A 27,566-nucleotide genomic window follows, 5' to 3' on the forward strand; every position below is an offset into this window, starting at 1 on the left:
TTTCGTCGCCAAGTTTTTGGGCTACTGCCCCCCTGGAATAGATTTATTTCAGGTTTCGAAACCTAAATGTATAGGCTAATATGTATTACAAATACCACTTGACATGTTTTTTCATTTTCATAATTTTAGTGACTAAAGAAAGAAAAAGAAAAAATAAGAAAATAAGATTCCCACTGTCATGAGCAACAGCTCAACAAATGATGCTGGCTCATCAAAATTACCGGAAGCCGATGATAAAGAAGATGGTATCTCTAATGACGTCACCAATCAAGATGGTGGAGCAAGTGGTGGGGCGGGGGCAATAACAGAAGAATCGGCTAGAGGTATTATCACAATATGAACCCATAAAATAAAGCTTGAGACCGAATCCTAATTTTTGTATTTTTTTGAAAAAAATCGTCGAAATAGTCGCAATGTTTTAAATCAAATCAAAAAGCTTGAAGCACAAGCCATACTATTATAAATATACCAATTTTTCTTCCGATTAGCACCACTGGAAAAAAATTAAATCGTGAAAAAGTTGAACACTTTTGAAGGGTCACATCCAACCAAGAGGCTTTTGAAGCTGATCGTTTGAAAAAAAACATAAAATATTGAAAAAGATCTACTAAGCCGTTCTTTTCTTTTTCAGATCGCCTGTTCGAATATTTCAAGACGTTAGGAATTTCAACCAATCAAACGGAGGAAAAGCACGAAAAAGTGATCTCTAGTTTAACAATCGAAGGGATAGCCGAACACATCAGAGAATTACGTTGTAAGACTTCCCGCCAGCTGACACATATGTTTTTTCGACATTTATCTAATGCCTACTCTCGGGTACCTAATAGCCGTGGTTGGAATAAAAATGCCCTGGGTGGAAAATTTTTGAAAAGGAGGCTAAAACAGTAAAATTAGGACAAAAGAGGGAACTTTCAAAAATATTTTCCCAAAAATTGATAAGCGGGGAGGGGGGTTGGAATAAGAATGTCCTGGGTGGAAAAATTAATTATGGGGGGGGCGGCTATTATAGGTACCCGACAGTATATAGCATTATGTGAACGTTGAAACAACTTTGTGTGCCAGCTGGGTTAACTACCAAGCCACTGAAAGTTTCGATAGATTTTTAACCGTTTATTAAGCCAGTAAGCTTTTTTTTCTGTTTGACACGGGACAAATGAAGGTTCGACATCGACATTATATCGGTATATGCGAACATGGGTGATCTTTTTTATTATTTTTACCATTGAATTTATTTTCACCCAAATATATCGCTGCAACCAATCAGCTGTTTTGAAACGTAATTTTAGATGAATTACAGTCCTGTGTATTTGATATCTTATTGTACATTAATCTTACAGTTGACTATCTCTATAATTCGACGTTCTTCTATTCGATACGCTCCATACTGATAACAAGAAACTTTCATAAACAACGCGCTACTATTCGATACGTTCCCTTATTCGATTAAATTCTAATTCCCCGTGAAAATGGAATAAGAGAGCGTCAAATGTATTTTCCAATTGATTTCTTTCTTTCTAGGCAAGAATATCATCGTTATGACAGGTGCTGGGATTTCAACATCGGCCGGTATTCCAGATTTTCGATCGCCGGGTACTGGGCTCTACTCCAAACTAGAGAAATACAATTTACCATACCCTCAAGCTATATTTGAACTAGACTATTTTAAGGTAAACCATTTCTTTTTTACACAATTTTTTATAAGAACATTTTATGAGAACAATGAGAATTCCAGAAAATTCCAGAAAATTCCAGAAATTGAGAACAATTAAAAAAAAAGCTGAGCCTGGAATAATTTAAAGCGAATTAGTAAAAATAAATTATCAAATATAAAGTACCTCGATTTCCTCCTAGAAATAAAGAACAAGATAACAATTTTAAGATCAAAGAGCCAAAACGTTAGAAAAGCCAAGCCTTCAAATATTTTGGTTCTTATAAAAAGAGATTAGTTCTATTAAGTAATATACGAAAAAGTCGTTTTATTTAATCTGACTAAGAATTTCTTTCCAGCCAATCAAACATCACGATCAGGAAAACCTTGAAATTCGAAAAATTAACAAAAAATTAACCAAGGAAGATTTTCTGTGGAGCTCCAAGAAGCAGAAACGAATACAATGGAATTAATACTCTTACACTACCCCTTCAAGTCAGGAAATTCAGCGAAGATGGAAAAAATAACACGATATTTTTCTTTTTGCAATGTGGATTATAACTTATTCCACTGGGGAAACCATATTTTGGCCGTTTTTTCTAGAAGGGGGTCCCATCGGGTCTGTGGAAAGGGCGGGTGTATTTCTTCACAGTTTGATTTTTGATGCATTGGAGATGATTTTCTTCGCTAATGTCATTTTGATGAACTTTTAATAAAGTAATTCTATGGATGTTGTTGTTGTTGTTTTCAGGAAAACCCAGATCCATTCTTTTTGCTGGCAAAAGAATTATACCCTGGAAATTTCCAAGTTGGTATAAGTAATTTCTTATTTTTTTTTAAAGTGTCAAATATCACATGTTAATACAAAAACCATAATAAGTATAATCTCATAACAGATCATCCATTCTGCGCATACCACGCTCTGCTCTAAAGGGATAAGGCAAAAGTAATGATATGACTAAGAAACTTGATATGACATGGCTGTTAAGCCAAAATAATCAAAAGCGCGTAACCTTTTGCTTGAAAACGAAAATGAAAGCGACTGGGTTCTAATGCTTACGTTTGTGATCTTTGTGCGATTGTTATGTTTTAATCAATCACTGCGCTCAAAAACTAATTTGCCATTCATGTCAAATCTGGATGCAAAAGATCAAAGCGTTGCGCCAACCTGGGCAGATCCTCTTACAGAACTAAGTCCTTTAGAGTTGATACGTGTCATGCGTGAAGTATCATTGCAGGTTATAACAAATAACTAGCGTAGCTATAATTCTTTCAGAAGTTTGTTTTGACGCAAGTTTTCGATTGCATTTTTTAAGTGCGCGTGGTGTGAGTGCATGCGCAATGTTTCCATTTTAATACTTGACTCTCTCTCTCTCTCTCAGCGGGTGGTCTCAAAATACCCGAAATGTATATTACGTGCGTTTTTCTTATTTCCAGCCAACGCCGTCTCATCGTTTCATAAAACTTCTTCACGAAAATGGACTTCTTCTGCGAAACTACACTCAGGTATGCCATTTCTATCTTCCATTTTCTGTAAGAGGTTCTCCCAACGGACCCTAAATCCACTACATCACGCCAACCCTCAGGGGAGGAGGGGTTTCTCTTGTAATCAATATATGCGTCACTTTGAAGGGATGCAGCGAAGGGACAGATTTTCTTGACGCTCTACAGTAATGTAATATCGCCTATGTAATATTTTGAAGGTTAAGTTTTTTTCATAAGTGTTCCCGTTTCATATCAGACACATATTTCATATCAGGACAGTGTCTTCCTATTGTTATATTGTGCTGATATATATAAGCAAAATAATGTTTTTCTTTTTCTATTTCTAACCAATCTTGCTCCATATCCGTGTCAATCCAATGTAAAAAAGCTTGTGAATTAAAATTGACGAGTAAGCTAACAATGTTACCCTTATTTAAAAACAAAAACTTTAAGTGAGATTGACGGATGTCGAACACTGAAAATGGTATATAAGTCATTAGACTCGAATTCCTTTGGTGTATTTGCTGTTATTTTTATATTCAGACTTTATAAAAAACACAAGCTTTCAAAATTACAATACTATGTGGTGCAGAAAACATGGTGATTTCAAAATTACAATACTATGTGGTGCAGAAAACATGGTGATTTCAAATTACAATACTGTGTGGTGCAGAAAACATGGTGATTTCAAAATTACAATACTATGTGGTGCAGAAAACATGGTAATTTCAAAATTGCAATACTATGTAGTGCAGAAAACATGGTGGTTTCAAAATTACAACACTTTGTGGTGCAGAAAACAAGGTGATTTCAAAATTACAATACTATGTGGTGCAGAAAACATGTTGATTTCAAAATTACAATACTATGTGGTGTAGAAAACATGGTGATTTCAATTTACAATACTATGTGGTGCAGAAAACATGGTGATTTCAAAATTACAATACTATGTGGTGCAGAAAACATGGCGAAATGATATTTCTAATAATGAGGTGAAAGAGATTAAAGGCTAAATGCTAGTGCACACACATTTTAATTCTGTTAAATATGGTAAAAAAAGGACAAAAGTTAACGCGTAGTTTTAGCCCTTTTTAGGCCTTTTTGCCGACCCTTAATCCGCCACGGGCGAAAAGAGCAGTTTAGGGGTGCTCTTACAAACAACTTTATATCATAGTCCGTATAAAAAACCCCGGTCTGGAAGCCTTGTGTTTCTTGAACTTGCATTGAGAGATTGGTTTGTTGTGCTCACTTTTTGATCTAGCATGTATCACCCTGCCGCCACGGGTGTTTTTTATATTTTGAAAAAAAAAACTTGACGTAGATCAGTCTGTTACGGTGACGTCTCAGTTTGTCCCAGTTTTCGGGGACAAAATCCTAAAAAACACAAAGAGTAGGAGTGCTCTTTTGAAAATTAAAAGATACCATTGCCTTGACGCGTTAAAAGTAACGTCACGTTAGCTAGACTGAATGCAACAAATATCTATAATCCACCGCAGAGACATTCAGAGATTTGCGTAAAAATGTCTGAGACACGGAATGTTGCCTAAACCTTCGCGTTATCTTTTCAGTCTGGTACAGGCTATTTTTGAATATGTGATTAGATCTTAAACCAATCCAAAGAAGAAGAAGAAAGTATTTGGTAACGTGATCAAAAGCTGAGAAAATCGACTTTTATCTTTTTATATTAACAAAGGAAAAAGCTAACAAAAAGCTTCCAGAACAGGGTTTTTATACAGACTATGTTTATATTAAACGGATTGTTCCCTTTCCTATTGTGCGTTCGTTGTAGACACGTGGATAACGGGATTTGAGTATTAGCCAATCATAAATATCGGGTCCTACCCACGAAGGAGTAGGAATCGCGGCGCTGGCAGACACTGCAACTTGACACTAGAAAAGCGATGCTCACACGAGGCCGAACCTTATGAGTGCCATGACACGTCACTATGTGTGTCTAATCTACCCACACTCTTGTATTAGAGTAATGGTACCCAATTCCCCTCAAATTGCATGAGTTGACCCGGGCGAAGGTATATTCACTTGCCAAGTGAATCGTGGAGACACGGTGGGTATCGAACTTGGGCTGGATAACCACTATACCACTACGCCTGATAAAAATCAAATTACAATAAATCGACGATTGACTATACTACTGCTGCACGGTTTATCGTCCATTGTTCAAAGCAGCCTTGGTTGGACGCCTCCCTCTCTTGATGGTCGCATGCCAAGCAGTAGCGTGGTGGCAGGGGGGGGCAGCCGGATTTCTTTGGGGGCGCCGAAATAAAAAACACCTCTGTTTACTGATTTTGGCGCCCCTTCGCTCTTTTACGCCTTAGATATGGCAGTTTTCGGCCAGATAACAGAGAAAATACCTCAAAATTGCCTCCCCAGTTTGCGCGAATTTTAGTCGACCCACCATGCTACTGATGCCAAGCAAGGCGATCGCTCATATTAAGGGATGTCATGTTATCATTGATTTTGTCTGATTATCTATGTCACGTGGTCTTCCAACATATTTCCTTTCCACGACATGTGCGAGCATCTTCTTTTGCAAGCAGTCTTCGTGTATATCCCAGCTGACACACAACGTTCTTTCAACGTTTATTTAACGTTCACAACGTCCATATGACGTTAGATGAACGTTGAAACAACGTTGTGTGCCAGCTGGGATACTGCACATGACCGAATCAAGTGAGGTCTACGTTGGGAAAGTCTTCCATAAGCCATCGGATTAAGGAAAATATTTAACACAAATTTCCTTTCAGTAGATTCATGTAAATAAAGTCACGAAAAAACGTCGAGTAAAGCTCTGATTGGCTGAGGCATGCAAAGATTACCTCATACTTTGGGCATATGTTTAATTGCGCAACCTTTAGCCAATCAGAGCTTTTACTCTACGTTTTTTGTGACTTTTTTACATGAAACTGCCAATAGGGAAATTTTGTATTCAATGATGAAAAGAAGAACGTCGTACCATCAACAAACAACTTTGTAGTGACTCACCATGTCCTTTCCAACCACCCCACATAATACCGTTAGCGTGATTTGTCGATATATAGTTTCCATTCATAGCGACAGCATGGCACTTTTTATGCCACCATCCCCCATATCTTTGAGCACAGTCATATCGGTCATGATCAAAAGTTAAGAAGTCTTGACCTCTCATAACAAGTCCATAATTGGTACCGCTACCAGAGGCCTGAAAAAAATTATTTTGATCAATTTAACATTTTGATCAGAAGGATATTTGACTAACTTCCGACATAGTGGAAGAAAACATTCGATTTGCGTAAGCGATCGTGTCAAATCAAATTTTAATGTTTTATTCCATAGAGGATTTTATGTTTTGTTAAGTTACGTAATTTCCGCCATTATGGAAGCAAATATTCGAATCTGGAGAGGCTGGTCTTTACGCAAACCGAACGTTTGCTTCCATAATGGCGAAAGTTACGTAATATAAAGGTCGCTACCCACTCAGCATTTTCGACCAAAGCGCCCGAGCCGTGCGCCTTGTTCGCCGACCATAAAATGCTGAGTGGGTAGCGGCCTTAAGACATGAAAAACCTATAAAACTAAGTTGAATTGTACTTCCGGAAAATCCTGAAACTGCATTCAGTGAGCTGACAGGTTACATAAATCGTTACTTAAACGGTTCTATCGAGACGACTCCTAGACCTAGACATTCTTAGTAAAAGTTTATAGTAAAAATATTACGACTAAGGATAGACCAAGTGAAAACTTTTTTTCGAAAAAAAAGGAATAAACCCTGGAATCAATATCAATATTCAATGGGGTATTAATTCCGGCCAAGCAAAATATTTTGATCGGAGTGTTCTTGAAAGTGGTACCCGCACCGAGATCTACTTTGCTTGCTCGTGTGATGTGATGTAGCGCCATTTTGTCGTTAGACAAATTTTGAACAATGTAATGGCTTCTTTACGGGTACCAATTCAAAAAAAACTCTGATCAAAGATGGTGGATAAAGCTTGGTCCAGAGATATATAAAGGTTGCACCGTTTGAAGAAAGACAAATTTGTAGGTATTGTATTAACTCCTTTTGCGGATACCCCTTTCAAAAGAAAACTCCCATCAAAGAGAGTTACCAATAAGAGGCCAGTATGCTTGCCCACGAATCTAATAACTTGAAAGTAAAATCTTTTCATTACGCTATCAATATCTTCTTCACGGTATTCGATCTTGTAATTCTCCTCTTCGCTTTCAATGCGGACGTTGTGAATCTGTTTTCGTTTTCGACTCCCATCTTTGGCATGTGCTTGTACCATGTAGTCATGCTTTTCGGAAGTTGTCAATAAATGCAATAGCTCGTTGCCAAGGTAATATTCACCATCAGAATCGCCGAAACCATTTTTGAAATCTTCCCAATTTCGACCGAAAAACTGTACACTTCCTGAAGAAATTAAAAGTCGAAGATTCCCATTACTCCATTTCAATCCCGTATTTCTTTCTTTTTTCCCTATTTTGCTGATCCCTTCACCAAGTTCCTTGCTTTCATCACTTATTGCTCAGTCTTTAGTTCTTCAAACTTGGTTCTAGTCGGGTTAGAGGTTTTTTTATAAGAAATATTTTTTAAGCCTTCAGATGCTGTTAAATTTTTTTTCCATTTTGTAAGTATATTTTTGTTCAATTTCCTATGAAATTGGGTTTTTTAGAATCCTTGAGCCTTAAAATGTTCTTAACGTGTTCTTTATCTTTTGGCCATCGAAGTCACGCGTTCTTGTACAGTTTGTTCTTATAAAGACGTGTAGAAGCAGAAATATCCAAAAACGTCCTATTGGTTGAATAGGTTTCTCATTTTAAAACACGCCTAGAAACTGTAGAAGGTTGCAAGTTGCGTTAACTTGCCAAAACAAATCTTACCATCGAATCTACGCTGAAAGGCCATCCAGCCACCTCCAGATCCAGTCATAAGACAATAAACGCGACGTTTGTACTTCGCCAGCAAATAGACTTCATAGACACCGTCCTCACGATGGCCCAGCCTGTACCAGTCAATACAATCAGTTGCAATGATCGGGATGGTGTAGTACTTGAAGCCTGTCTTCTCCATCAATTTATTTGTTTGGTTAAGTACAGGTAAACCAATATCGTAAAAACTACATTCACCTATCTCAAATGTGTAGGAATGGTCGAAAGAAAGACATTTAGGATTGAGAGAACAAATACTGAAGCATTGTCTGTAATGTGCTGTTGTCGCGTGATAAGGGATAACTTTGATACTCTTGTCTATCACAGCAAGATTAAACACTTTCGAACCATTAATTTCCTCGGCAGTGAAGCAAACTATAATTGCTGAACTGAATAGAAACATCCAAATACACTTTCTATCAAACATACTCCGATGGTAAAGGTAGCTGTTTTGTGGCTACTTGTAGCAGTGTTAAAAAGTTCTTCCGTTCTAAAGTATAAAGTATATTGAGACGTATTTTCGTCTCAAAAATCTGCCTAATTCACCAAAATATCGAGATTTATGTCTTCCGTCTCACACTTTGCTTTGACAACTCTTTTGATACTGAGGAAAAAAGGTTTCTTTTTTTGTTGGTATTTTTCCTTTTTACCACCTAACTCGAAATTAATTTTTAAAACACGTACAAATCGAATCGGGGAGAGTTGTATACACTTACTGTGATTAGACAGTTCACTATTCAGTAAATCAGAGTTTGTTTTTCGTTTTTTTATGAAGTATTCCCTGCTAACCATGTCAATACTTGTATTTAATGGTTTGGGTAGGTGAGATTTCTTTAAATTCAAAGCCATTGCTGGATAAGACAAACAGTTCACTATTCAGAAAATCAGAATTTGTTTTTCGTTTTTTATGAAGTATTCCCTGCTAACTATGTCAATACTTGTATTTAAAGGCTTGAGTAGGTGAGATGTCACCAAATTCAAAGCCATTGCTTGATCAGACAAACAGTTCACTATTCAGAAGATCAGAATTTGTTTTTCGTTTTTTTATGAAGTATTCCCTGCTAACTATGTCAATACTTGTATTTAATGGCTTGAGTAGGTGAGATTTCTTTAAATTCAAAGCCATTGCTGGATAAGACAAACAGTTCACTATTCAGAAGATCAGAATTTGTTTTTCGTTTTTTTATGAAGTATTCCCTGCTAACTATGTCAATACTTGTATTTAATGGTTTGAGTAGGTGAGATTTCTTTAAATTCAAAGCCATTGCTGGATAAGACAAACAGTTCACTATTCAGAAGATCAGAATTTGTTTTCGTTTTTTTATGAAGTATTCCCTGCTAACTATGTCAATACTTGTATTTAATGGTTTGAGTAGGTGAGATTTCTTTAAATTCAAAGCCATTGCTGGATAAGACAAACAGTTCACTATTCAGAAGATCAGAATTTGTTTTTCGTTTTTTTATGAAATATTCCCTGCTAACTATGTCAATACTTGTATTTAATGGCTTGAGTAGGTGAGATTTCTTTAAATTCAAAGCCATTGCTGGATCAGACAAACAGTTCACTATTCAGAAGATCAGAATTTGTTTTTCGTTTTTTTATGAAGTATTCCCTGCTAACTATGTCAATACTTGTATTTAATGGCTTGAGTAGGTGAGATTTCTTTAAATTCAAAGCCATTGCTGGATAAGACAAACAGTTCACTATTCAGAAGATCAGAATTTGTTTTTCGTTTTTTTATGAAGTATTCCCTGCTAACTATGTCAATACTTGTATTTAATGGCTTGAGTAGGTGAGATTTCTTTAAATTCAAAGCCATTGCTGGATAAGACAAACAGTTCACTATTCAGAAGATCAGAATTTGTTTTTCGTTTTTTTATGAAGTATTCCCTGCTAACTATGTCAATACTTGTATTTAATGGCTTGAGTAGGTGAGATTTCTTTAAATTCAAAGCCATTGCTGTTGCATGGAGTTCACCACTGAGGATTCTCGTACTGACGTATATTTGTAATCAAGGATTCAAACTAAATAGATACAAAGATCCAAAATTAGTTTACATGAAAAAACAAAAATGAATAAATTCTAAGACTAAGTCTATATCAAACAAAGTCTAGAGTATATGAGACTAGGGTATCATACATACAAGAGAGGATACATTAAAGTAAACAAGAGGAAATATATTGAATAGTAAATAATAAATAATGCTTACCAGCTTGCCAGAGTGAAAGAACTGTGAAGGAGAATCCAAAATGTCAAAATGATTTGAAGACTATCATTGATTGACTTTTGTTTGTTTACATTATTTAATATTTATGTTGAGAAAATGATTAAGTCTTGAGGTGTTGACTCTCTGAGTGCTACATGTCAACTGAACTCTGAAGAAAAGTGGACAAGCTGTATTATATTTATAGAAAATCTAAACCAAGTTGGCCATAAATACTAAAATTATGAAAAATAGCTAGTAAATGTAAATATGATGAACCAAGTTGGCTATCAAACTAAAATTGATATAAACTAGAAAATACAAAATAAGTTATCATAAATTATGCAGAAAACCTGGTTTTCACTGAAAATACTGAAAAATGCACTTAAAAGAAACCAGAATAGACACAAAAACAAATGGAAGAGACTCAAGATAGAATGAGATCAAACTTGAGATATTGGTAAATTTTGCAGTTCAATATTGGTCAAATTACACTGCCCAAAGACACGATGCAAAATTTATTCATTAATACAACCAGCAAATGCCAATTCTTCACTTATACTCAATTCATCATACGGGTGAATCATGATCAAGCCACGAGTTGCACGAAACGTTTCACGATCAACATTTTCGCTATGATTTCGATACTTCACCAATACCTTTCGAATCTTTCCATCTGTACTTTTCTCGACACTTTTCACCATTCCATATTGGTATGTGCTTGAGAGTGCATTCTCACGCTTTGCAAATAGGACGATGTCTCCGGTTTTGATGTCGTATTCGTTCTTGAACCATTTTGGTCGATGCATTAGCCGTGGCACATGGACAACGAGCCATGTTTCGAACCACGCTTGAAATATCTCTTGATTCAACCTGATGAATTTATCAGGTTTTGTGCTAACATCAACAGGAAAGGTTGGACTTCTCTCGTTATTTCTGCCCAGTAGCAGACGATTTGGTGTTAAAACATCAGATATCTCGTAATCAGTCTGTCCAGCAAGAGCAAGTGGCATGTCATTGATTGTATTTCCAACTTGTGCTGCAACAGTTTCCCATTGCATTAAGGAAAGCTTATGGTTGTGGAAATTCATCTCGATTGATTTCTTTATTTCTTGAATCTTCCTTTCTACCTTTCCGTGCATGAAATGACCTGAAACTGGACATACTTCAAATTCGATCATTGTGTCGCGATGAAGTTGGTTTTGAAGATCCTTAAAGTTGAGTCGGAGAGAATCACATCCTTTGACTAATTGACTGCCTTCATCTGGCAACAAATACTTGGGATAGCCAACGTTGCTTGAAAATCTGATAACCGATAGGATGAATGATGGTGTACTGTAGTCATCCATAACATGTATTTTTGTTGCTGATGTTGTTGTACAACAAAAAACCACCAACCAAAGCTTTATACTCTTTCGCTTATTGAAACTTGAATATGCACTGAATGGACCACATAGATCCACTTGAGTTGAATAAAATGGTGGTGCAATATTGAGACTGTGCTGGGATACTGGACCCATTTCAACGTTGATTGCTTTCTTGGCCAGGTAGCGGCATCTTTGACAATTCCTTCTGATAGTACGAATTAGATCTCGTCCATCGATGATATATGCGATCTGTAGAACGTAGCGATACACTGTTTCCACTCCTTTGTGTTTAGCCACCGGGTGGTGCCAGTGAATGAAGTTAACAATACTGTAAGCGATTGGCGAATATCTGTCGACAACTGGGACAATGAAGGTTGACGAGGACAAGTCAAACATTGCATTGGTGAGCTTTCCAGTTGATGTGATTTTTTCGATTGGAAGGATACGTTCGTTGTAGTAAAGAATTCCATTTTTCTCAGATGAAATGTTTGCCAATCTCTTTGATGGTGTAAATTTCTTCACTTCTTGGGTTGCTTTCATAAAGAAATATTCCTGTGCCAACGCGTTGTTATCCTTTGAAGATGGTTTTGGTAGACACGACTTGAGTTTCAGGAATTTGATCACAAGAGCAAGAGTTGAAGTGGCTTTCTTCCAACCATATTTGTTAGGATCAATGATGTACTTTGAAAAACTGTATCGATCAGATATTGATTGTGCTGATGATGACAAATGGCAAGTTTGAGCTTCTGACAAGTATGACATTGACAACATGCTCTGTGGACTGATTGTTGATATAATTTGCTCTTTCTCAATATCCTTGACTTCATCCTGATTGAGCTTGATTTGATTAACAGTCTTGGTTGGGAAGGTTTCCACTGATTCTTTCATCCATGGAAAACCATTGAACCATTTTGAATCTTGACAAATTTCATTCAAGGATACACCTTTTCTTGTCCCGATATCAGCAATCATGTCTTGACTTTTGACAAACCTCCAGTCATCAGGATTTGTGAAGCGATGAACTTCGTTGACACGGTTGCGGACATAGGGTTTCAATTGTTTGTCACTATGAAGCCAGAAAAGCACAATTTGGCTGTCTGTTAGCTTTAGTGAAGATTGATGATGCTTTTGAAATGCTCTTCTCACAACTTCACCAGTATGGGCGTTCAGAGTTGCAGCATATAGTTCAGCTCGAGGTTGTGTGGTGCCATCTGGTACGAGCCTTGATCTCGAGAAAACCAGTTGACTTGAATATCCACCAGACTTTCTTTTGAATCGTGCATATATTGCAACACATGCAATATGCTTGGATGCATCACCAGTGTCGATTGTATCTAGTTCAAGGCTTGCAGCATCTTCTGGAATGCAAGCTCTTCTGTACCTCACATTTGAAATTTCTTCCATCATAGCGAAATGGGACTCCCAAATTGGTTTGAAATCATCTGGAATTCTGTCATCCCATCCAAGACCTCTATCCACAAGTTTGTGTAGGTCCAGTTTCATACCTGCTGTGATGGGTGTTATCTTTCCTGTGATGTCATACAATTCTGCCACCTTTGATACACATTGTCTTCTAGTTAGGTTCTTTGGGATATCCTTGATTGACATTGGTTTCTTCCCCCTAACTTTTGTTGCAAAGTTAAGTTCACTGACATCCAAGGATACTTCATCTTGTAGTGGGAACCATTTCATACCAGCCACACTGATGCTTTCACCATCGGCAGAGAGATCCTTGTCAGGTGTTTGTTTGGAAAAAGTGACTCCCTTCAATGCAAAACCACCTCTATTGACTACAACTTCCAGGCCATCTGCCAATTTGATTGCTGCTGACATTGATTCAGCACCTGATAAACAATCGTCAACATACACATCTTTGGTTATGACTTCGTAAGCATCAGGATACTCGTCTTTTGATAAACGTGCTGTCTCCCTGAGGGCACGTTCTGATTGGTTACCAGAGGATTTGACTCCATAAATTAGAGTTTTGATGATCTTTTCCTTTGGGATTCTTGTTCTGTCCAAATTCTCTTCCCAAATGTATCTTTGCAGGCACCAATGACTTTCGACTAACTTGACAGAGTTGTACATCTTGCGAACATCAGTATGAAATACAGTTTGGTGTGATGTCCATCTGATCAATAACTCAATGAGTGAATTCATATTGTTTGTACCCTTTGCTAAGATGTCATTAAGGCTGTATCCGCTGTTGGTTGGTTGGGAGGCATCAAATACCACACGACAAGGCGTGGATAAAGAATTTGGTTTCCAAACTGCTCGCCATGGGATGTAGTTCACAATTTCACTGTCATTCAATAAATTCTGTTGGGAGGGTGTCATATTTTCAACGTAATCTACGAAACCCAATGTATGCATCTTCTTTTCTGATAAGAGAACATCAGCCTTGTCACTTGGATTGTTGTCAAGCTTCTTCAGTTGCTGATAATAAACTTTCAATGCTTTGTGTTTGTTGTTTGAAAGTTTGACTTCTGGTTTGTGGAGCAATGGCAGATGAGCATATGAGGTTCTGTTGGCAATGTCAATGGTGACGGATCGGTTGATGATTTGTTGCTCAATTTCCTCTCTGATGCTGATCGATTCTGTTGATGCATTATTTTTGCAGTCTTTGCAATCTCGGCAGTTGATACATCGGTAGGTGATTTCACTACCAGCGTTCTCTGCTTGCTCAAAGATCTTTTGGTTGCGTGAAACAAGTGCATTTGAATGGTTGGGTATGTCCAACATTAGATTTTGATAATGGTCTTTGGGAACTTTCATATGAAGGAGATCAGTGTCAGGATTGATGTTTGAGCGTAGGATCTGATGACGGTCTACAATGAATGAAGTCATCTCTTGATTGGCAATGTGACTGTTGTTGATCTTGTTGAAAGCTCGATGTGGTCCACCAACAACTCCTCTTCCGCCATCTGCACTCTTGAACAAGGACTCAAAGATTGTAAGTCCAGATGGTAATTGATAGATTTCCTTGGGATGATATCTCTTGTATTTGATGCCAAGCATTATGTCTACCTCTCCCCCAATTGAGGCAGGCAAAGATGGTAGGTTGGTTGGGTCAAATCCATCTTCCTTGTAAGCCTTTGATATGTCATGCTTAACTTCTTTGAGTGAGTGAACTGGGAATTTGGAAGTTATTTGTTTGAGACAAAGGCCTCTGATGGTGGCATCCTGACCATTGAAGAGTGGTAGAAGGATTTTGTAACCTCCAGAGCTGATTGTTGAAATCTTTCCAACTCCTCCAATTGGGATTTTGCCATTGAACTCTAATGAAGCACGTTTGCCCAGTTTCTTGACAGCTTTTTCAGTGATGACCATATCGCTACATCCTAGATCGAAGAATATTGTATACATTTGACCGTCAACTTCAATTGTCTGCAAAATGTAAATGGCATTGTTGTCAACTTCTGGATCAGGATTAAGGTTATTCAGCGAGTTGAATGTGGCAAAGAAGACCAGCTTTATGTCCTTCGAGAAGGGTGATACATTTGATTGTCGATTGATGTATCTGTCCTTGTACGTTTGAAGGGTATCTTCATTCTGACTGTTGGATGCATGATCTTGACATACGAGGACATGCTTCTTTGTAGGGAAGTTATCATGTGATTGATGTTTGCAGATGAAGTGATTTTGACATCGACCTTCTTTGTGTTTCTCATTTGATCGAAGTGCACCAGGATACAAGCATTGCCAGCAATATCCTTTCTTCTTTAGGGCATTAAATCGTTGTGATGGTGTCATCTCCACGAATACTCGACATGAGTAGTACTGAATGATCTTTGAACCTTTAGGGCCATTTGTCTTGTTATGTCCTTCTTCACCACAAATGAAACATGCATCTTTGTTGTTGCCAGGACTTTGAGTTTGATCATCTTGTCTACCAGAGTGGTGTGATGAGGAAGGATTTCGAGGAGGGACTGGTTTAGAATCATTGGTGCAGTGAAGCAACTTCATTTGTTGAATTGATAACTCTTTCTCGAGGAAGGTGATGAATTCTTTCCAGATGTCAGCATCGTCTAGATGTCTTCCATCAATAGATTCAAACCATTTTGTTTGCCGTTTGTCATCGAGTAACGCATAGATGTCTTTGATGGCGTTGCCGTAGTAGAGATTACATTCAATGTTGTGTTGCTTTGCCAACTTGATAACGTCTTTGATGATGTTGAGGATTTTACTGATTGACTCGATCAACTTCTCAGGATCACGAGTCCTCCACATCCGATTTGACTGAGTGAGTTGAGCCAACTTCTTTGAAAGGAGTAATTTGGCATCTCCATACGAGGATTTGAGACGTGTCCATATTTCATCTATCTTATCAATTCCTTTGACAAGACTCAAGGCTGGACCGTCAAGGTAGTTGTTTGTGAGAAGATCTGGGAGAACTGATGATGGTGTATTCTTCTTGTGTAGTTTCTCAAAGTCGCTTTGGAAGGTGTAAATATCAATATCAGATTCATACCCTTTGAACTTTTGAAGCTTGATATTCAATTTCGATGATTGAAATTTCTGTTGCTTGAGTACTTCATTGGTTGATGCTTCATGTTCAATGGTTGTAGCGTATTTGTTTTTGAGTGCACAGACTTCATGATATGATTGGATGATTCCATCAACTTCACTGTGGTCTGCTTTGTGTGAGTTGACCAACATTTCTTTGACTTGGAGGGCCATGTGATCCAGCTTCTTTGTGTAGTGGTTCAAGTTTGATTTTGCATTGACCAATTCATCGTAGCTGAAGTTGGTCGGATCTTGGCTGAAGGTGGTGCGTAATGTTGGGATGGAAGTTTTGATTTCAGTCATCAGGAACTTGTGGGAATCCAACTGGATCTTCTGTAATTCACAATCTTCTACTTCTCTGTCGCGTCGCAGAATTCTCATATGAATTTTGATCTTTTGTATGATTTCTCTGAATGAATCTGAACTTTCGTTAAACCTTGTTGAGAAGATTTCAAGGTAATTGTTATCTCCAAGTGTTAGCTGCAATTCTGTATGGATTGTGCGAAATCGAGTACGAAGTGATTCAGTTTTGGATGTCAATAGTTCAGCCTCTGTAAGAGTAAGTTCCTCAATGTCACTTTCCACAACCATGTCTTCAAGATCGTTTGCAATAACACACTGCTCTATGTTCAATTGCTTTACCCTTTCCATTTCGACTGGTGTTCTTTTGTTGAGGGTTGGAGTAGAAATTCTGGTGATTGGTGTAGAAGAAGTCTGGTTGATAAGTTTGGTTCTGTGATGATTGGTGGAATTGATTGAAGTGTGACCATGAAATCCTGATGATTGATTAACCAAAACAGGAGTGATGTGTGAAGTCTGACCATTGATGGGTGAAGTCTGACCATTGATGGGTGAAGTCGGGCCATTGATGGGTGAAGTCGGGCCATTGATGGGTGAATTCTGACCATTGATGTGTAAAGTCTGACCATTGATGTGTGAAGTCTGACCATTGATGGGTGAAGTCTGACCATTGATGTGTGAAGTCTGACCATTGATGTGTGAAGTATGACCATTGATGTGTGAAGTCTGACCATTGATGGGTAAAGTCTGACCATTGATGGGTAAAGTCTGACCATTGATGGGTGAAGTCTGACCATTGATACGTGAAGTCTGACCATTGATACGTGAAGTCTGACCATTGATACGTGAAGTCTGACCATTGATACGTGAAGTCTGACCATTGATGGGTGAAGTCTGACCATTGATGGGTGAAGTCTGACCATTGATGGGTGAAGTCTGACCATTGATACGTGAAGTCTGACCATTGATGGGTGAAGTCTGACCATTGATGGGTGACGTTGGAGCGTTGAGTTGTGAGGTCAAAGGGTAGGTGTGTGACCAACCATGATGGGACCATGGATTGCTTTGATACAACATGGGAACACCTTGATGATACGCAGGAGCGCCATGATGAGACATAGGAGCGCCATGATGAAACATTGGAGCACCATGATGATACATTGGAGCGCCATGATGAGATGAAGGAGCGCCTTGATGAGACGTAGGAGCACCTTGATGAAACATTGGAGCACCTTGATGAAACATTGGAGCACCTTGATGAAACATTGGAGCACCTTGATGAAACATTGGAGCACCTTGATAAGACGTAGGAGCGCCATGATGAGATGTAGGAGCGCCATGATGAGACGTAGAAGCGCCATGATGAGACGTAGGAGCACCTTGGTGATATGTTGGAGCACCTTGATGATACGTAGGAGCGCCTTGATGATATGTTGGAGCACCTTGATGAGAAGTTGGAGCGCCTTGATGATATATTGGAGCACCTTGATGAGACGTAGGAGCACCTTGATGAAACGAAGGAGCGCCTTGATGAAACGAAGGAGCGCCTTGATGAAACGAAGGAGCACCTTGATGATACGAAGGAGCGCCTTGGTGAGACGTAGGAGCGCCTTGTTGCGATGTAGGAGCGTCATGATGAAACGTTGGAGCGCCATGATAAAACGTAGGAGCACCTTGATGAGACATTGAAGTGCCATGATGAGACGTTGAAGCGCCATGATGAGACGTTGAAGCGCCATGTTGAGATGTTGAAGCGCCATGATGAGATGTTGAAGCGCCATGATGAGATGTTGAAGCGCCATGATGAGACGTTGAAGCGCCATGTTGAGATGTTGAAGCGCCATGTTGAGATGTTGAAGCGCCATGATGAGACGTTGAAGTGCCATGATGAGACGTTGAAGCGCCATGATGAGACGTTGAAGCGCCATGATGAGACGTTGAAGCGCCATGATGAGACGTAGAAATGTCTTGTTCAGGCAGCGGAGCGTCATGTTCAGGCGGCGGAGCGTCATGTTCAGGCGGCGGAGCGTCATGTTCAGGCGGTGGAGCGTCATGTTCAGGCGGCGGAGCGTCATGTTCAGGCGGCGGAGTGTCATGTTCAAGTAGCAGAGCGTCATGTTCAAACGATAGAACATCATGGTTAAACAACAGAACATCATGTTGAGGCGGTGGGGCGTTATGTTGAAGCGAAGCGACACCATGTTGAGACAACAAAAGGTTATGATGAGATGATGAGACGCTATCTTGAGGTGGGGGTTCATAATGGAATGCTTGTTCATGAGGGTCATGTCCTAAATTGGAGGCTTGCCTGAGTAACCGAGCATCCATCTTTGAATCCTCTGACTCTGAAGATTGATCATCCATCGGAAGATTTTGAAAGATCAAATTGTATTGTGAGTTTGCGTTAAGTTCGGAATTTGAAGTGGTACAATTCCTCGTGACGTTGTAGCAGACGTCCGATCGGTTATGTGGAGCGACTATAGGTTGTTCGATTTGGGCGGTAGTATCAGGGGATGAATAACTGTCACTTACATGATCATTGATAAGTTGTGTCTTTTCACGTACCTGCCCGGTATGATGGAGTAATCTGTAATCAATTCTCTTGCGTGATCTCTTGCTGTTTGAATGTTGCATGGAGTTCACCACTGAGGATTCTCGTACTGACGTATATTTGTAATCGAGGATTCAAACTAAATAGATACAAAGATCCAAAATTAGTTTACATGAAAAAACAAAAATGAATAAAATCTAAGACTAAGTCTATATCAAACAAAGTCTAGAGTATATGAGACTAGGGTATCATACATACAAGAGAGGATACATTAAAGTAAACAAGAGGAAATATATTGAATAGTAAATAATAAATAATGCTTACCAGCTTGCCAGAGTGAAAGAACTGTGAAGGAGAATCCAAAATGTCAAAATGATTTGAAGACTATCATTGATTGACTTTTGTTTGTTTACATTATTTAATATTTATGTTGAGAAAATGACTAAGTCTTGAGGTGTTGACTCTCTGAGTGCTACATGTCAACTGAACTCTGAAGAAAAGTGGACAAGCTGCCATATTTATAGAAAATCTAAACCAAGTTGGCCATAAATACTAAAATTATGAAAAATAGCTAGGAAATGTAAATATGATGAACCAAGTTGGCTATCAAACTAAAATTGATATAAACTAGAAAATACAAAATAAATTATCATAAATTATGCAGAAAACCTGGTTTTCACTGAAAATACTGAAAAATGCACTTAAAAGAAACCAGAATAGACACAAAAACAAATGGAAGAGACTCAAGATAGAATGAGATCAAACTTGAGATATTGGTAAAATTTGCAGTTCAATAAGTTCAATATTGGTCAAATTACAATTGCTGGATAAGACAAACAGTTCACTATTCAGAAGATCAGAATTTGTTTTTCGTTTTTTTATGAAGTATTCCCTGCTAACTATGTCAATACTTGTATTTAATGGCTTGAGTAGGTGAGATTTCTTTAAATTCAAAGCCATTGCTGGATCAGACAAACAGTTCACTATTCAGAAGATCAGAATTTGTTTTTCGTTTTTTTATGAAGTATTCCCTGCTAACTATGTCAATACTTGTATTTAATGGTTTGAGTAGGTGAGATTTCTTTAAATTCAAAGCCATTGCTTGATCAGACAAACAGTTCACTATTCAGAAGATCAGAATTTGTTTTTCGTTTTTTTATGAAGTATTCCCTGCTAACTATGTCAATACTTGTATTTAATGGCTTGAGTAGGTGAGATGTCACCAAATTCAAAGCCATTATTGCACCAGACAGCTTACTATTCAGAAAATCAGTCGGTTTTAATTTGGATATGCTTTCATAATTGGACTACTCCATGTTAAGTATGTGAATAGTTGTTTGTAGTTTAGGGGTTGAAGTAATTAGGATTAGAAGGTTTTTTATAAAAACAAACTAGATAAGAACATAAGGCTTCGATTGCCAAAATATTAGAAACAAATTAAGAAGATTTAAAGGCTTCGCTGACTCCAAAACACATAATTTTTTAGGACTGTCTGGGGCGTAAACTTACAACCTTTCGCGTTCTAGTACTCTCCACCAGAGTGTATCTCATGTTTATCGAAAATTTATCGATGAAAATTTCCCGTAGTGAGACCTCTGCGATGGAGTATGATTTGTGAATAGCATCACTTCTCTCATCGTCTCCCCTCTCTCGCCAACACTCCATTGCAGCGGTTGGTTTGAAAAATCTCAAATGAGAAAGGACCATGACAACAGACCTTCTACGGCAATGAATTTTGAAATTAGCCGTAGATACTAGATTTGTGTATAGACAAGTGTTCTAGTCGAATGCTTTTCCTTTATGCTACGGAGCTTGACGATCCTTCACTGTACTTTTTAAGGAGAAGACATTGCTTTTTTAACTCGTATTACATTTTTGTGTTTAGAATATCGACGGACTGGAAGTTGTAGCGGGTGTACCTCAAGACAAAATTGTGGCTGCTCACGGAACCTTTATGACGTCACACTGTATCGGATGTGAAAAGGAGTACTCAGAGTCATGGATGAAAGGTATATTTATATCTTATCCTTTGTTTCTAGATCCTTAGAGATGTTAAACCCATTGACTTCCAAGCCCGAAGGGCTAGATTCGAGACTCCTGGGTGGGAAATGAAGCTACTTCTTTCTCATCCAGAACGCCCGCGCGTGGATTTTACAAAAATGCCGGATTGAAAATAAAATCTATCGCTAGATTTCAAAAAATGCAGTCCTCAAAAACAAAGAAACCGCTAGATTCAATCCGTCGTCATGATCGCAGCGCGTTCTAGACGCGTTCTGGATGGAAATTAAGTGGCTTAATTTTTCTTGCCTGGGAAAGGTTAGAGATTCTACTCTAGCCTTTCGGGCTTTAAACTCAATGGTTAAACCCTTATTCCCTCAAATGTTTTGCTGATTTGGACTTGGAGCATAGGGCGATAAAAAAACTACTTTAAAGGACACCATTTGCTTACACACTTTTTAAACAAAAGCAATGATCAATTTTCTCCCCATTCGTCACCGCCCAAGAATGAATTCCCCGCAGCAAGGCCAAGGGTATGAAAGTCAAGTAAAGTAATGGTAATATATATTCATTTCTTTATTTTTGTTCACAGAGAAGATCTTTGCATCAGAACTTCCCATATGTGAATCTTGTGGAGGCACTGTGAAACCTGGTAATTATTTTAATTTTTTATAAGGACATCCTAAATTTTTGCCTTTGGATGTTCTTAACTTTTTGAGACAACACAACACAAGACATACTCTTTCCCAAAAATGGGAATAGGCCCTAATAGTAGGGGGCCAATCCTTACGATCCGTGACATATTTTATGCGACGCAACCGCATGTAGTTAGTTTGAAAGTAGGAAGGTTTTTAAGACTTTTTTGAGAGGGGGCCCGGGAATTCGGCCCGGCAAAAGTTTTTATGACTAAAGAACTGACGTTTACAGGCAAAACTGTAAGGGAAAAATGAGTAAAAACGTTTTTCAAAAGTCAAATCCGAAAGAAATGAATGGGACCGTCGGAAAGAGCATGAAATTCTGAGCAAAAAAAGTATACTACAACAAGTCTCTTACTCGAACACACGAAGAAATACGGCCACTTAAAGTTCAAAACTCTGTCAGACTCCGTACGGTTTAGACAAAATTTGACGTCGATTGTACTCTATCTGACAGAATTTCAAACTTTAGATGGCCGTATTTCTTCGTGCGTTCGAGTAAGAGACTTGTTGTAGTATACTTTTTTTGCTCAGAATTTCATGCTCTTTCCGACGGTCTCATTCATTTCCTTCAAATTTGACTTTTGAAAAACGTTTTTACTCATTTTTTACCCTTACTTACTGTTTTGTCTGTAAACGTCAGTCTTTTAGTCATAAAAACTTTTGCCGGGCCTAATTCGTGGACCCCCTCTCAAAAAAGTCTTAAAAACCTTCCTACTTTCAAACTAACCACATGCGGTTGCGTCGCATAAAAGATGTTACGGATCCTAAGGATTGGTCCCCTACTATAACCTAAGTCAGAGATCACTGCACAATACAACTTTTTGACATATAAGCCTAAAATGTTCTTGTGATGTTCTAAATTTTACCATTTTGTAAGTAATGCCTTAGAATGTTCTTAAAAGGTTCTTAACATTTTGGCCATCGAAACCTTATGTTCTTATATAGTTTGTTCTTATAAAAAACGTGTACGTTTATTTTTGAATGTATTGCATTCCTGTCATTCGGACCCGGTTAGTTTTACACGAAATTTGGCGTAACATGTGGACGGTAGATGTACAGAAGAGTTTTATATTATATTACTCGAACACAAAGGACAATAAAGATTTGGAGATTTAAGTTGTGAGGGTTAGTTGACTGGAGATGCCAAATTATGGAGATTTCAGTATATAATTTTTGCGTGATTGATATTTTACGATTTCAGAGTTTGAGAAATATTTCTATCGTAACTGTTGACTCCTCTTATTGTGACCGACAAATTCTTTCACCTTCACACGCTTTAAGAACAATTTTATAAGAACGCAAGACTGAAAATTGGCCGAAATTTAAGAACAAATTAAGAACAATCTGAGCCTCAGATTTAGGGAATTACTGAGACAAACAGATTTTGACAGATTTTAGGTAAAGAAACTAAGAATACTTATTATTATTACGAGGATCGTAAGAACAGAATTCCGAAAATTTCAAAAAATTAAGAACAGCCCAGCCTTAGTCAAATTTTACTGGTTCTTATTTAAAAAAGCATGTACAAGGGCAATCTATGGTTGTTTGAATGTTTGGTTTTTGGGTGGAATACGCCACTGTTACACAATTTTCATCAAAGAAATTACACTTTTAGAATCTATCTATCGTTATTCACTTTCTTTTTTCTAGATATTGTTTTCTTCGGTGAAAATCTTCCCTTGCGTTTCTTCACTTGTATGGGGCAGGTCAGTTATTCTTTGTCCAGACTATCTCAAAAAAGTAATATCATTGCGCCCGCCTGCCAAACCCTCATCAATTTGAAAGAAAATGTCGGGAAAAGGCAGAATATGAATATTTTGAAGAAAATATTAGGAAAGTTTTCTCCAGACCATCCCACAGGGACAATTTTTCTCGAGAAAATACTTTTTTAGTTTTTGACATGAAATTCATTTTTAGGTTTAAATCATACCATTGAGTAACACAGATAAGACTTTCGATCAGATTTTTTGCCTTTTGCTAAAGTTTTCTCCGCTTTGTTTGGAAACAATTTAACAAAAATTTATGACGATAGTTTTCCTTTTCTTCCAGGATTTTCGTAAAGCCGATCTGCTGATAGTGATGGGTACTTCACTCACTGTTCAACCGTTCGCTTCTCTAATAAACAGGTTGGTATTTTTTTCAAAACGAGACAGCGATTTCTAAGCATAACACTGTTGTTAAAATTATTACTCCTAGACCCTTTTACTTTCACCTTCACGTTTTTTACCCTCCCTAAAAGTCTGTAAGAATCGAGCAGTAAAAATCTTGATTAGTTGTTTTGTGATACTCATTTGTGCTTTATCGTAAGGGTGGATGGAAAATTCATGAAATGGGGGGGGGGTCAATATTAAGTGATTTTGTGGTGATTTTCCCTAAAACCCCTAGGAAAATGAAGGTTTTGGCACTTTTTTCAGGAAAATTTCATAAAATGTAGGGTCATTATACTCAAACGAATAAAAGAAATGTTTAATGTTTTAGAGTTGGTGATCATGTTCCAAGATTGCTCATTAACAAAGAGAAATGTGGACAGGTAAGTTTAGAGAACATTTAATAAAAACTTTGGACCTGATTGAAATTGTCTGGGAGATAATAAACTTAAAATATTTTGAGTCATGGGAAGATTAGTGATATTCCGTGATATTCTCGATTTATCAGCGGAAAACTTTTCCTAAACTCTTGAAAAATATCATATTGTTTTCAAATTTTATGTTTTAATATTATAACAGATTCTGGTAATGATGAGTTTTCTTTTATAGAGCTTTTTTTCTGGTGGTTTTGATTTCGATGGACCCAACAGTTATAGGTGAGGAAAAACCAACAGTAAAAGTATAATATAAGTTTTTTGGCTAATACAGAAGTTATTTTTTGAATTCAAATAATGTGTGTCATTTTAGAGATATAGAAACGGGTCAATATCAGCTTGACTTTTCCTTCATATGACAGTTACTTGCTGTTACTTGTTTCAAATAAATGCACCTCCTAGAGATGTGGCATTTATTCCAAGGGTGTGTTTATTTTTTGAAAATTCCATTTACAAATGCTGGGTGAGATTATTGGGGTTTTTATGCGAAAGAGGAAAATATCAATATTAAGGGAAACATCATTCCCTTGAGAACGGACCGAGTCCGAAGCATGTCGGGAAAAATAAAATACAATAGCCGCATTCTTTTTCACCGTTCAACATATGGGAAAGGGGTGTTGATAAGAATGGGGTGTTTAAAAGAAAAACACGTTATACCAATGCTTTATTTTTCAGGGATGTCGCTTTGCTTGGTGACTGTGATGAAGGATGCTCAAAATTGTCTGAACTTTTGGGCTGGAAGGTACTGTGGTTTGGTTTTTCATAGGACCTTTTTGGCTTTTTAACTCTTTCACACTTCAAAGATCTCTCTAACGGTTAACGAAATCAATCTACTCCCTTAAATGGGTCCCAAAATCACAAAAAGCGAGAAAAAAAAACCTTTACAAGTTCACTATTTCTAGTTTAGTTTTTAATAGGACCTTTTTCACACTTAAAGATCTCTCTAAGAGTTCAAGAAATTAATCTACTCCCTTGAAAGGGCACCAAAATCACAAAAAGCTGCAGAACTCTCTGCAAGGTCACTAGTTTCAGAAAATTTGACCAACATTTAATCAAAACTGTTTGAATCATGAGTATATTCCTACCTTTCTATTTGACCTCGAATTTGTTGATAGACCCATTAGCCAGAACTTTGATGTTATTTTCACCCGGATCAACCCGAACCTAGTCCGTTTTTTACTGTTTCTGGTGTAAGGGATATTTGGTTAATTTAATACTTTTTCTATAATTCTTTCATCTTTAGGATGACCTTGAACGTTTAATGGAAGGGCTTGAAATCGAAAAAAGTCAAGAATCATGTTCAGAAGATAGCCATCCAGATCCTCCCGAGATTGTCGTCAATGAAACAGATTCCAGTTGATTTGGGAAATGATAACAGTAACAGCCATTTTTATTGGTAAAATGTTCTAGACTTTTCCTATCAAATTTTAAAGGGTTTTGCGGGTGTTTTATCAAGTTCACTACCGAGCTCTTTTCAGAAATCGAAAATTTGAAATCTTAGAATTTCGTCGAAAGTTTGATTTTCGGAAGTTCCTGTGGTCTCAGTTTTGCTTCAAATTGTATACCCATCGACGCATAATTTGACGTTTAGATTTCAATTATAAGCTCTTGTGGGTGTTTTTCACTATTAGACATGACTTGGAATCGATTTGAACTGTTGGGGTTTTGGAAAGTTTTCATGGATCTCAGTTAACTTTACTGTCAATTTTTTTTCAGAAATTGAAATTTGACATCTCAAATAACAATTCTTTTTTACCGTCTAATTTGTCTATATTGACTATATGACTAGCTGAGGTCATTCAGCACTTTTACTGTAGAACTGCGGGTTATTCCAAACCGCTTTAGTCACTTTATCGTCCTCTAAAGTGCAAATTCATAAATTCGCTAATATTCCCTACAGTAGGTAGCCTGGAGATCCATGCTATGATTTCTTATTCTATATACTGATGGCGAAATATATAGCATGGTATGGGCTGAGAGTTTGAATTTCCCAGATCCTAATAGCGGTTGAAAACAAAGCCAATCAAATTTTGTTATTCTTTTACTGGTCATACTTTCTTAGAGAAAGCGCAAGTTCTGAAATTTGGTTTTTATTTTAGTAAGTGAGGACAGTGCTAAATTCGAATCTTCCACTGTAAATTTTTGAGGCACAAATTTGCCTCACAGGTCATACCCAGACCAGGTTACATCAGATTATAAAAATACAGGACGGTTCTCCTGTCTATACAGTAGGCAGCTGGATAAAACTATCATTCAAACCGTACTAAGAGTTTGGAGAAAAATTTATTGCTTTTGTTGAACTTTATTATTTTGCGTTTTTTTAGTATAAGTTGTACATTAAAATTGAAATGTTTTTTATCTTAATTTTTTCTATCATTTTCATCATATCATCATCATTCATTAAACAGTTGTAAATATACCTTGAACTTAATCAGAGACAAAATCACTTTCTGTTCTTTCAATATTTTAGTATCTTATTTTGGATAGATTTCTTGTCTTAAAAATGTAAATATATTTTTGATTGATGCAGGGATCCCCCAGCAGCAGCCCTTTGAATATAGGGGTTTTTGAACAAAATCTTCAAACTTTTACTAATATGATGTTTTCAAGCCTGATAAACGGGCCCTCAGCCTGTGAATTTTTCCAATTTTCCCAAGCCCCGGATCTAAAACTTATTAGAACGCCCCAACCCCCTTTTAATGTCCCTATTTTTTACTCTAACTTGCTTTAATCTATATTTTCAGTATTTTGAACTGCGATCGACGCGTATCCGATTGTCTTTTGAAACCATGAGGTTTGTGAAGAGGACAAAAAGGGGGACGTACGGGGTTACACGGTGTGGCGACATTAGTAATTTTTCCGTCGGTGTTTTGAGACAATCTATCATCCGGTGACAAAATTTGGATTTTAGCAATCTTAGCTGTTGGTGTTGATGGAGGCCCAAGAAAAAAGGTCAATATTTCGGTGTTCGTGATCTCTTTACGCCCTACTCAAAAAGGTATTTGCTGACAAATGATTTTCGGGTTAAATAACATAAGAATAATAAATATGACATACTGGACAAAATAGGGTGCTCTAAAGTAATAAAATAATATGAATAAGTTACATGAACTCTTGAGAAAAATAAACGTTATTCTCACGTCAAGGTTTCCTAGGATGTCTTTAAATCACCCATAGGTAAATTTTAAACTTGGAAAACAGATACAAAAGTAGAATAATGTTGTTTTTATACTTTTTCCTTCATAAATACGGAATAAAAGAAAGCATGGAAGGAAAGATTGAACTTGGCAACCTTCACGTA

The 27,566-nt window shown here is 37.4% G+C and overlaps 2 protein-coding genes and 1 long non-coding RNA gene across 3 annotated transcripts; 1 reads left to right on the plus strand and 2 right to left on the minus strand.

The window, feature by feature from the left end:
- The first annotated feature begins 129 nt into the window (after positions 1–129).
- LOC136800487 (NAD-dependent protein deacetylase sirtuin-2-like) lies at positions 130–25,706 on the plus strand. Its single transcript, XM_067057146.1, has 13 exons — positions 130–323; positions 632–754; positions 1,519–1,667; positions 2,400–2,456; positions 3,086–3,154; positions 20,874–20,997; positions 21,579–21,638; positions 23,335–23,390; positions 23,734–23,810; positions 24,163–24,214; positions 24,441–24,487; positions 24,941–25,007; positions 25,509–25,706. The coding sequence occupies exons 1-13, from the start codon at positions 179–181 to the stop codon at positions 25,623–25,625; spliced, it is 1,143 nt and encodes a 380-aa protein (XP_066913247.1). The 5' UTR covers positions 130–178; the 3' UTR covers positions 25,626–25,706.
- On the minus strand, positions 4,681–8,682 carry LOC136800435 (microfibril-associated glycoprotein 4-like). The gene is made up of 3 exons (XM_067057092.1): positions 8,012–8,682; positions 7,300–7,541; positions 4,681–6,332 (listed from the first exon to the last, which is right to left on the minus strand). The coding sequence occupies exons 1-3, from the start codon at positions 8,484–8,486 to the stop codon at positions 6,081–6,083; spliced, it is 969 nt and encodes a 322-aa protein (XP_066913193.1). The 5' UTR covers positions 8,487–8,682; the 3' UTR covers positions 4,681–6,080.
- LOC136800424 (uncharacterized) lies at positions 10,048–10,341 on the minus strand. Its single transcript, XR_010845706.1, has 2 exons — positions 10,271–10,341; positions 10,048–10,085 (listed from the first exon to the last, which is right to left on the minus strand). It is a non-coding gene; the product is annotated as an uncharacterized lncRNA (long non-coding RNA).
- Positions 25,707–27,566: the final 1,860 nt, after the last annotated feature.

Source organism: Clytia hemisphaerica, unplaced genomic scaffold (assembly GCF_902728285.1).
Source record: "Clytia hemisphaerica strain Z4C2 unplaced genomic scaffold, Clytia hemisphaerica genome assembly, whole genome shotgun sequence".
Lineage (NCBI taxonomy): Eukaryota > Metazoa > Cnidaria > Hydrozoa > Leptothecata > Clytiidae > Clytia > Clytia hemisphaerica.